This window comes from Pyrgilauda ruficollis, unplaced genomic scaffold (assembly GCF_017590135.1).
Source record: "Pyrgilauda ruficollis isolate IOZ18807 unplaced genomic scaffold, ASM1759013v1 scaffold29, whole genome shotgun sequence".
In the NCBI taxonomy this organism is placed as follows: Eukaryota; Metazoa; Chordata; class Aves; order Passeriformes; family Passeridae; genus Pyrgilauda; species Pyrgilauda ruficollis.
In genome coordinates this window covers 7280171-7292090 of record NW_024524266.1, presented here as the reverse complement: position 1 = coordinate 7292090, position 11920 = coordinate 7280171, and the positions used below count along the sequence as shown (strand labels likewise).

The window sequence follows — 11920 nt, the reverse complement described above, 5'->3', positions numbered from 1 at the left end:
TTTGTGAACTTTTTGACTGCGCAACAATGGGAGAGAGTTCCTGTACCAGACCCAAGCCCTGACATTAGTCCCACAGAATTTGCTTTCCCCAGTTTCCCCACTCAGACAGAAGTGGTAGACTCAGAAGCTATAAGCCTAAGACGAAAAGATAACAAATCTTTTATTTTCCCAACTCCTAAGATCAAAGAATGACCTTTACTAAAGCTATTTCTGGACACAAATGCGTCAGTGATTTATTTTCTTGATTTTCATAAATACAGCATATAAACTATACATTTTTATTAAAATTCCATTTATTCCAACAGTGTCTGAACAGCAGCAACCTTAGGCATGGTACAACAACTCCATCACTCTGCGTACTTAGCATGTTGACCAAGTGTCTAACTCACACTTGACCCAACCATAGGAGATGCTGGAGGCCTATAGTGAACTAAAAGCTGGAAGTGGTGATTTCCTGTAACAGTGACTTCCAGGGCGTAGTGCATCATTTCTTGCTGCACACTAAAAAGTGCCAAGCAAGGTGCATGTGTATCATAACAATATTTAAGGAAAAGGGTAGAACTAAACAGTTTCTTGGAGAAGCTTGTTGTAAGCCAGAGAATTGCTCATAGCTATGGCATTTTTCAGGCACTGCCAGAAGTAGGGCTGAGACTGAGGATTAGTTGGCCATTCCAGGACTGAACTTCTGCACAGCCTCTTCCTCAGACGGACATAGCGGGACTTCTGCAAAACCTTCTCAAGAAATATCAAGATAATGACATCCATTTTTTCATCCAGAAGCCGCTGATGAGCCATATAAAATGTTGTCTTGAAGCGGCCACTTTTAATGTACCTGTTGGTCAGCACAAATATGGTCTTTTTGCTCAGCTGAATGCTCTGGGAAAGGTTGTCAAAGACTGGCTGTCCTGGGAGCCAGTCCCTTCCTTCCAGGCATAAATTGAACTGCCTGGCTTTTTGGTTTTCCAGCCTTTCAACCAGCTCTTGCAGCACCCACTCGTTCACAGCTGGGTCTTCACTGTCGTAGGCAATAAAGGCATCGTAGCAAGCAGCAGGCGAAGGCAAGCGCCGATAGCCCTTCAGCCGGGCAGTGCAGTAATGGTAGCTGTACCACACATCCCAGAAGTAGAGGTGGCTCATCACTGTGAACACCATTAAGGCAAGGATGGCTGAAGATGACAGAGCATACAGAATAAAATATGATGTGTTCAGCTCACAGGTGTAGAGATCCAAGAAAACCACGCTCCTTCCCTTATGTGCCCCTGGGCCAGCACAGGTGACATCAGTGGCCAGAAGAGGAATGGTCACCTGCGTCTGATTGATCCACCAGACAAACCACACAGCCTCACAGTTACACTTAAAAGGATTGCCATGCAAAAGCAGCATCTTCAGGTTGTTAATGACATTTTCAGGGAAGCTAGATCTCTTAATTATTTGAATCTTGTTTGAGCTGAGGTCCAAGTATCTCAGTTTAAAAGCACCTCTGAGAAAATATTTAGTCAACCTATGAATGCGATTGTTTCGGAGGATCAGTTCTTGGAGAGATGAAGTGCAATTGGACAGTTCTTGGGGAACATTAGTCAGAAGGTTATTGCTCAGGTCCAGAGTCACTAGGTTCTTCAGAGAGGGGAGGTTTCCCCAGATAAAACTCTTCAGTCGATTATTGGTTAAGTTGAGGATCTTGAGACTGGGAGGCATTTCTTCAAAAACATCAGGAGGCAAAAAAGTGAGTGAGTTGAAGGAAATATCCAGTTCTTCCAGGCTGGTCAGATTCTTGAAGAAGGACAAGTATCTAGCATTGCCATCCATCCATAAAGCATCTAAACGATTTCCTCTGAATTCTAAAATTCGAAGAGATTGACTTTCCATTCCCGTATCAATAGTGGTAGAAATGTCATTGTCATTCATCATCAGCTTCCTCAAATGGACTAGGTTTTTCAGAAAACTAAGCACATGAGTAACACCTTCTGCCAGAAAATAATGCTGGTTATTGCTCAGATCTAGAATTTCTAAAAGTTTTAGTTCTTTGAAAGCAGTTTGGTATAGCAAATCAACCCTGTTGTTAGAAAAATCCAGATATTTCAATTCAGACAAGTAAGAGAATTCACTTCCATTTAAAGTTTGACTTATTGCATTATCTGACAAGTTGAGACATTTGAGGGAGCGAAGTCCTTGGAAGTCTGAGGGGTTAACAAAAAATACATTGTTTCTGCTTAAATCCAGAGTTTTTCCGTAGTTAAGGCAATCTTCCTTAACTAAAGATTGGTAGGAAGAAGCCTCTATGTCTTTTGAACGACAACTTCTCTCATACTCATCATACCTGAAATAATGCATTTCTTGTTGTACTTGCCTGCTGTACTGCTCGACTGAAATACCAGCATTAGAGCAAAATCCACAGAAGTTGCTTTCCCCTGAAGAAGGAGAAATTTTATTCACAGAGAGGTCAATGAACTTAAGAGCTGGGAATTCTTCAAACACTGTCATGTCTGCAACTTTAATAAAATTAGTCCCGAGGTCCAACATGGTTAGATTCCGAAGACTGAGCAGTGGATGTAGATCTTGTGCCCTCAGTTCTTTAAAGACATACCCCTTGAGCCTCAGGGTTTCCAGGTTAGAGAGGCAAGAAAATGTCGTAGAAAGATGCAAGAAAGGAGAATACACCTTCAGCTCAAAGTTAAAGGACAGATCAAGCTGCACAAGGCTGGGGAGAAATGTCAAGAACTGAGCATCTCCAATCTCTCTCACAAGGAAATTTTGGGAGAGGTCAAGTTCTTTGAGATTCTTGATGTTTTTAAACCAGCTGCTGGGTATGCTCTGAAGAGAGTTACTGTGAAGCCGCAAAATCCTTAAATTTTCCAAGGAGTCAAAAGCCTTTGAATGTATGTGAATCGAGCTCTTGGGACAGGGAATGCAAGGATATGGGGCATTATAGCAACGTGGACAATTGCCACTTAGGTCGAGAATTTCTAGGTTGGGAAGGCCACTTAAATCCTGTTCTTGAATCTCTTGAATCCTGTTGTTGTAAATATACAATTCCTTTAAAGTAGATGACAAATTGGGTGGGACTTGTGTTAAGTTGTTGGACTTCAGGGATAGTATTGTTAACTTTTTCAGTCCCAGGAAGGCTGTTTCCTCAATTTCAAATGAAACATTACATGGGTTGCGGTAGTAACAGTTCTGTCCAAGATACAATACCTCTATGTTTCCTAGCTCTGAGAAGCTGGCTTTTTGGATAGAAAAGATATGGTTTGCTTCAAGGCTCAGCAAGGTTAAAGTAGCAGGAAGACCTTGAGGTATTCCTGCCAGCTGGTTTGCATCCAAATACAATGACTTCAATCTTGTCAGGGCCGCAAAACTGCCATTCTCAATTTTCAGTGGGCTGGCGCACACATGATTTTTGGGCCCCAGTTTCACAGGCACACAGTTGCACCTGAAGTCAATCTCCTGGAGGTTTTCAAGATGATCAAAGGATGTTGGGTAGATGTGGGGAATATGGTTAATGCTCAGGGTAAGGTTGGTAGCGTTTCCCGGGATCCCTCTGGGGATTTCTGTAAGGCGCCGGTCGGTGCAGTCCACTGTCACAGTATCTTCTGAAGGTTTGACATCACAGGGTAAAGTTTTGGGAAACCAAGCCCCTGACAGCAGCATTGGGAATATGAAGAGCAAGATAAATGGCAATGCCTTTGACATCTTTGCACAAGGTACCTAAAACCAAGGAGAAATGGAGGTATTAGTTTCATGCAATCAGAATATTTCATCTATACACTGGGTCAGGCCAACTTTACAGCTAAATTCTGTTTTTTGTCTCACACTGACCAAGAATTAAAACTAAGCACATGAGTAACACCTTCCGCAAGAAAATAATATTTGTTATTGCTCAGATCTAGAATTTCTAAAAGTTTTAGTTCTTTGAAAGCAGTTTGGTATAGCAAATCAACCCTGTTGTTAGAAAAATCCAGATATTTCAATTCAGACAAGTAAGAGAATTCACTTCCATTTAAAGTTTGACTTATTGCATTACCTGACAAGTTGAGACATTTGAGGGAGCGAAGTCCTTGGAAGTCTGAGGGGTTAACAAAAAATACATTGTTTCTGCTTAAATCCAGAGTTTTTCCGTAGTTAAGGCAATCTTCCTTAACTAAAGACTGGTAGGAAGAAACCTCTACGTCTTTGGAACGGCAACTTCGCCCATACACATCATACCTGAAATAATGCATTTCTTGTTGTACTTGCCTGCTGTACTGCTCGACTGAAATACCAGCATTAGAGCAAAATCCACAGAAGTTGCTTTCCCCTGAAGAAGGAGAAATTTTATTCACAGAGAGGTCAATGAACTTAAGAGCTGGGAATTCTTCAAACACTGTCATGTCTGCAACTTTAATAAAATTAGTCCCGAGGTCCAACATGGTTAGATTCCGAAGACTGAGCAGTGGATGTAGATCTTGTGCCCTCAGTTCTTTAAAGACATACCCCTTGAGCCTCAGGGTTTCCAGGTTAGAGAGGCAAGAAAATGTCGTAGAAAGATGCAAGAAAGGAGAATACACCTTCAGCTCAAAGTTAAAGGACAGATCAAGCTGCACGAGGCTGGGGAGAAATGTCAAGAACTGAGCATCTCCAATCTCTCTCACAAGGAAATTTTGGGAGAGGTCAAGTTCTTTGAGATTCTTGATGTTTTTAAACCAGCTGCTGGGTATGCTCTGAAGAGAGTTACTGTGAAGCCGCAAAATCCTTAAATTTTCCAAGGAGTCAAAAGCCTTTGAATGTATGTGAATCGAGCTCTTGGGACAGGGAATGCAAGGATATGGGGCATTATAGCAACGTGGACAATTGCCACTTAGGTCGAGAATTTCTAGGTTGGGAAGGCCACTTAAATCCTGTTCTTGAATCTCTTGAATCCTGTTGTTGTAAATATACAATTCCTTTAAAGTAGATGACAAATTGGGTGGGACTTGTGTTAAGTTGTTGGACTTCAGGGATAGTATTGTTAACTTTTTCAGTCCCAGGAAGGCTGTTTCCTCAATTTCAAATGAAACATTACATGGGTTGCGGTAGTAACAGTTCTGTCCAAGATACAATACCTCTATGTTTCCTAGCTCTGAGAAGCTGGCTTTTTGGATAGAAAAGATATGGTTTGCTTCAAGGCTCAGCAAGGTTAAAGTAGCAGGAAGACCTTGAGGTATTCCTGCCAGCTGGTTTGCATCCAAATACAATGACTTCAATCTTGTCAGGGCCGCAAAACTGCCATTCTCAATTTTCAGTGGGCTGGCGCACACATGATCTTTGGGCCCCATTTTGACAGGCACACAGTTGCACCTGAAGTCAATCTCCTGGAGGTTTTCAAGATGATCAAAGGATGTTGGGTAGATGTGGGGAATATGGTTAATGCTCAGGGTAAGGTTGGTAGCGTTTCCCGGGATCCCTCTGGGGATTTCTGTAAGGCGCCGGTCGGTGCAGTCCACTGTCACAGTATCTTCTGAAGGTTTGACATCACAGGGTAAAGTTTTGGGAAACCAAGCCCCTGACAGCAGCATTGGGAATATGAAGAGCAAGATAAATGGCAATGCCTTTGACATCTTTGCACAAGGTACCTAAAACCAAGGAGAAATGGAGGTATTAGTTTCATGCAATCAGAATATTTCATCTATACACTGGGTCAGGCCAACTTTACAGCTAAATTCTGTTTTTTGTCTCACACTGACCAAGAATAGATGTGCAAGTAGGATTATAAGTTTCCGAAGGCATATGTTGGTTTTTCTGCTCAAATGCTTTTTTATTATCTCCAAGAATTCTTGTATTAATTTAAATACCACTCTCTAAAAAATGAGTTATTAAAAAAATATCTCCTGAAAAAGTGAAAAGGGGTGAATAAAGTCTATATCTCTGTGAACATTGTCTTTTACAGGAAAATAAGAGGTATTAAACATCCTGCAGATTGCCATTGTATAATAGCAGAGATGAGCACAGGTACATTTTCAAATCATATGCAAGATAGATAAAATATATATTCACTTAAAAGCTTGTGTAAACTTTCAAAACTTCACTAACAATTGACTGAGTTCCTAATTCAAATTTAACATTATCATAAGTACTCTTCCTCTAGTAAGTGTCAGAATGGATGTAGAGTTGACTTAAGCCAGTCAATGTCTTTATTTCCATAAAGTTTAATACCAGTTTGCATTTTCACTGCCCAATAAGGGAAGAAGGATAGAAAAACCATGTATCCGTGTGAGGTGGGCACATGAAAATCAAAGGCAAGTTTAACAGTGGGCCTGTTCCATAAAAGACAAATAATCAGACTTCATAACCAGAGCCAAAATCCCACAGGCATGTTAAGAATCTTCTCTGTTTGTCAAGTCTTTGCTGACTTTATAGATTTGTGTGTATTATGGAAAAAGTTTTTAATATTTCACAACTTACTAGTTACTTCCTCAGCAGCAATCAGTGTCAAGGAAACTCTGGCTGGCAGGTTGCCAGTCTTGGCTTGTGTGGCACAGGCAGAGGGGCCCGGACCAATCTTGCTGCCTTGCCGAGCATCTTAACTGCTTGTGTCTAGTACTGGTCAAGAGTTTTGAAGACAAGACACCCCAAGAAAATCAACAGCCTCATTTCTCCCTTGAAAACTCAGTGGTGGAGGCTTGCATGGCACATCGAGGGCTCTTAAACAATGAGGATTGGTTACATGTGGCATAATATTGATTAAATGTCAAAACCTAGTTAAGCAGTGAAAATTAGATGATTAGGTAAAATGTTCAAGATACATGGAAATGTTTTTAATTCTTTAGCTGGGACACAAGAACATACAGAGACCTGCCAAGCACTCTGTGTGAACCCTGTTGAGTGCTGCCAAAGCTGTACCTTGCAGGTGATGCAAACTTGGAGGTGAAGTGAGGCTTCCTGTTGTTCACCCTGTTTACTTTAAGCACTCTGTCCCCTGTACAAATTTGTGGTTTTTTGTTACCTTAGAGGACTACGCTGATCTACCTCTGCATCTGTGTATCTGTCTGGAAGAGCACTCTGGTTACTTGCAGGGCAGCAAATGTGAGAGAAGTTAGATCAGGTCTCACACAGCACTGCACTTCTGCTACCTTGACTCAACATCCAAATGGCATCACTTTGGTAATTCCTTCAGTCATCTTTGGAATTACAGAGCTCCAGTATAGAAGGAAAAATGTAAAAAGTCCACTGCAGACCTTGACTTCAGTGTAACCTGATATAGTGACACTGCTACAGTGCTACCAGTTTCTTTGCCCATTCCCTGGCAGTGCTGCAGTGCTTTCTTCTTTTCCACAGATCCTCTGGGAAAAGACAAGGTAGCTAAATACCATGGCTGGCAGCCACGGCTGTCATTTATACAACTATTCAGGGAAGGCTCATATGGACTAACCGGGCCATGCCTGTGTATTCATATTTTATTATCTCCAACTCTTGTGTTTTCATTTGCTAGGTATCAAATCAACCATCATTTGGCTTATTGGAGTTCACTTGGGAAACCCACCCAGAGTTCACTGGGTAAGAAAGTTCACCAGTGTTTTCAGTACAGTCTAGCCAATCCGTTTTAGAGCAGGATTAAGTTTTTTGATCACCTGATGTAGAAAAGCACTTGGATAAAAATGATAAATGAGACTAATCAGAGTAAGTGGGAAATGAATTTGGAAAAGATAAAAGGCATTAATTTCCTCTCACCACCCAAGCTTTTCAGTAGAATCATTTTTTCTCCAGTAATGTGGTCAGGGATGTGGGAAGGAGAAGGAAGGACTCTGCCACTGTTATTAAATCACATGGAAAATTGAAGGTCTTTCTTAGAGTGACAAGAGACACTGCCAAAGAAAAATCTGGATATATTATTGAAAAAAATTGCCTTCCTTAATTCTTTCCCAGGGGACACAACATATTATACATGTAAAGGATGTTAGGAGACTAATGGAATACCAAAGAATGCCTATGCTACCATGGTCTGTAATGTCAGTGCAGCTGCCTGCCTCCATTTCCTGCATTAGCAGACTGATGAACCCCAGAATTAGTCTGGTTACCCAAGGCAAGTGCCCATGGAGCACAGCACCACTAAAATTGGAGTGGGAGAGAGAGAGAGGCCTCTGCAGGAACTGCTGGGTTTGAAGATTGAGGGAGAGCTGCCTGAGTACACATCAAGCAGAGATTAATGCTGCACATTTAGGTGCCTGAAATTAGGTGCTCTGAATCTGGGGTTTGAAAGTCTTCATTGAATATTTTTTTGAATATACTTCTTAAGAAAAGATTCTTGAGTCTTTTAAAATGCTCAGGTTTTCAACTCTCACATATTTCAGTATTTTTAGGAGCCTAAGAGTTGTTGCAGAGCCAGCCTAGCTACTACCATCTTTGTGCTTCATTTCTTTATATGTTCTTCCCTTTACTTTTTAATCTTTTTAAAGCATTAGCTATTTGAACTGTAAAGAGTTACATTCTGGTGCAGTGTCTGGCTATTTGCGTGTGTGAAACTTCACGCCCATTATAGCACCAGAACAAACAAAAAGTCTTCTAAATAAGAGGAAAAAGCAATGCTGTCTTGTGCAATGTCTTTGCAATGAGAGGCCTGCTTAAAAGTATGGGAGCTGTTCTTTTCTTTGCGATCTACGCTTGGCTTTATAAGAAGTTTGAAATGAATTAATCTACTGGTCTTAACTGGCATGTGCATAAACTCTTAATGATTTAGGGTATTCTTCAAATATTGAGCAAAAGTACAGCTATATGTTTCTGAAGGAAGGTTTTCTGTAGATGTTCCACACACATTTTATGGTATGACAGGAGGAAAGGGTAAAGAAAAATAAACACCAAAGAACTTAGAGCATTTCGATAAGACATTAATTGCTCATTCTGTAGCACTGCTGTACAATGAGTTTTAATGCAAATTAATACTTTCCTTTCTGGTCATGATGCATTGCAATTTCTAACCATAACAGTAAACCATACCATTTACAAAACAGAAAAGCAGAATACGTTCATAAAAGTCTTCTACAACAGTTCCAGTCAAAGATACCTAAGAGCAATTTAAAATGAAAGTTTAACATACCATTGTCTGTGTGCTTCCAGGTCTAGCAGATTTGGTGCTGGAAGAAACTATAAAACAGAGAAGAAAACAGCATCAAAGTGGTTTCCAGTGGTTCAGCTGAGGTGCAGAAGAGAATGCAACGTGACATAACTCACTCACGACAACAGCAGAAATCACTACTCTATCACTATTTTTCACCTTAATTGCAGCTTGAGAAATAATTGAATGTGAAACAACTGCTGCAACCTACTTCCTCAAACATTTGTACTTTAAACAACAGCACCTCATCTGCTGCTCCACCCCCACAGAAATAACTGAGTACTCTTATTTTCCCCCTTTTAAACAAATTCTTACATTACTCATACATCCATGTGCTTTTATTCTCATATCCTGCAATTTGCATAGAAGACTATGCTACTTTTGAACAGAGTTTTAATTTCAAACTGTGTTTTACCTAGAAACAGTGCCACACCATAAAAAACTGTAAAAAGTTTAACATCCAAGCTATGGGGAATTCCAAAAGACAACTGTGAAATATTTGGCCATGAAGTTTAAGATCAATCAGCAAGGAGAAAAATGTGTTACATAACCATAAGTCAGTCACTTCAGGCTAAACTAAGATTTGAAGAAGCTCAAGTTCCTCCTTTCCCCCTCCCCCTCTTTTTAGCGTAAGCTGCATGAAAAGAGAGACAGAAGTTGGTTATTGATGTTAACAATAATTCAGTTTTAAAAGTTTAGTCATTCTTATTATTATTTGGCGTCCACTACTGACGAAAATAGTTTCAAGAACAGGGAAGGTTCTAAGTTGAATACGGAAGAAATGCCTATTAAGTGAATGGGACTGTGGGGAAGGAAACAAACCCAATAAGGATAAAAAAGATAGCGGCAAGGGCACAGGAGATGGCATAGAACAAGGTCAAAACTGTGTGGGAGAGTGCAGAAGGGCCAAAGCTTAAAACTACATGCATAGACACATGCTGATGACAATCCAGCATTTCACATGACATGGTTTCTTTCAGACAGTTTCATACTTACAAGCCTCCATGCTCACCAGAACAGACTGCTTTGATTTTTAGGATATTAGCAGGAATTTGTGGGGTTTTTTCATGCCTTCCTTCTCCACATATTTTTCTTTACATTTGCAATTGCAATTTATAATTTTTCTGACTATGGTGGAGCTGAGAAATTAATTTCAGGTAATAGGAACTTGAAGAATAAAGAGGGAAAGAATTTGTAACCATACTTTCAAATTACCTGTGTTTAGTGATTGAGTCATATAGACATAAACAGGGAAGTTGTACAGCATCATTGCCATTTCAATCAAGGCCTAGAAAAGGACGTATTAATCCCCAAATATACTAATTCAGGACTATATTTCTCACCTTTGTGCCTGAATATTAGAAGTAATGCAATGCAAAATGATTCTTCTTCTCTTTACTGATAACTGGATTTTGCTTTTCAAAAAACACTGAAGTTTTCATTGGGTACTCCATAACTAATGCAAAAATCTTACTAAAATCCTGCTGTGTGTTGAAAGACCATTCAAGACATTTCTGGTAGGAGGAAAACCTTGGCTCTACGCTAGCAAACACTACACTAGCTATTCTGCTCTGGATATTTCACTGTGTATGTCACAACAAAGGAAAGTTAGCTTCCACTCATATTATTGACCCTATGGCAAAGATAATGTGCTTAGCTAATTATGAAAGAAGAGAGTAATTTGACACAAGCTGGACTGTGTTGATTTCTCCAGGTACCCAGCCATATCCCTGCTATGCGACAACAGAACATGAGATGCTTAATATCTACTTGTTTTGGTTGCAGGTGGGTTTCTTAATCCATGTCCAATGACCCAAACCAGTAATTTTTTGCAAGTGCACAGGGTCTTTGGAAATCTTCCTTGCAGTCTAAACCCACAAACTTCAGATATTTTAATACCTAGGCAGGCACTCATCATTTTATTTTGAAATAAGGCTGATCCTTCTTTATATTAGAAACTTGCTGTTACCCATCTAAGAGCACAGGAGTTTCAATTCTGTATAGAGTGAAACTGCAGGTTTAGCTAAACATTAATAGAAGCACAGAGCGTGCTTTTGCTGCTTTTTTATCCTTAAACCTATGAAATGTGGAAAGCAAAATACAGCAACATTTCCCTTCAAAAGTGGTGAAAGCAAATGCACTGCAGTTCAGAACTCTTGAATATAGTTTGATTTTTGGAGGCACAGGGAGTTACTGGTTTACTGATTTTAAAAGTTCTGTTTCCCTCAGAAGTTGCACATAATCTCTTGCCTCCTCTGAAACACAAAGTAACCAAAAACCAAAAAAGTACTTCCTACTACATCACATGTTAGGGGAGGACCCACTGGTAAGAGGAAATGTATATTGCTGCTGCTGTGAGTGAAGAATGTAATTTAAAATAAAGCAGGAACCTGTAATTGCTTTAGTCCTTCATCTGTGAGTTTTGTCATCAGTTTGCTTGTAATCAGATTGGTGAATTCACACTTCCTTTTTTCCCCCCTTTGTCTTCTAAAAGGAAACTTAAAGCAACTTGCTTTAACTTATTTATCAAAATCAGGATTCCACTGTGTTCATCTTAAATCTGGGTAGCTTATTTGCAGCCCTAAGGTCTTGCAGCAATGCCGTCTTTCTAAAGTGCTGACCCTCATTTCAAGAATGAGTATACAACCCCATCCACTCATACAACATTCAGTGTAACATTGCGTAATTTACCCATGAAATTATTCAAGAAAAGCAGTTGTCTTGCTCAGTTTTTCAAATACATAAGTTGATTCTGCTAACTGATGTAGACAGATGTACAAAAAGAACCAAAAAGAGAAATGGGCAGCAAAATTGAGGAAATGATAACAAAATCACTTGCAGATGCCTTAAAGCTTCTGT

The 11920-nt window shown here is 40.0% G+C and overlaps 2 protein-coding genes across 2 annotated transcripts; both read right to left on the bottom strand.

The window, feature by feature from the left end:
* Positions 1 to 319: 319 nt before the first annotated feature.
* On the bottom strand, positions 320 to 3813 carry LOC121356271 (toll-like receptor 7). Its single transcript, XM_041472500.1, has one exon. It carries the CDS (start codon positions 3685 to 3687, stop codon positions 562 to 564), a length of 3126 nt encoding a protein of 1041 aa, XP_041328434.1. The 5' UTR covers positions 3688 to 3813; the 3' UTR covers positions 320 to 561.
* LOC121356162 (toll-like receptor 7) lies at positions 3804 to 9173 on the bottom strand. The gene is made up of 2 exons (XM_041472293.1): positions 9044 to 9173; positions 3804 to 5585 (listed from the first exon to the last, which is right to left on the bottom strand). The coding sequence occupies exons 1-2, from the start codon at positions 9044 to 9046 to the stop codon at positions 3804 to 3806; spliced, it is 1785 nt and encodes a 594-aa protein (XP_041328227.1). The 5' UTR covers positions 9047 to 9173.
* Positions 9174 to 11920: the final 2747 nt, after the last annotated feature.

What these genes read in the sequence shown, in the direction of transcription:
- LOC121356271 (XM_041472500.1), bottom strand. Translation starts at nt 3,687, where the DNA reads ATGTCAAAGGCATTGCCATTTATCTTGCTCTTCATATTCCCAATGCTG.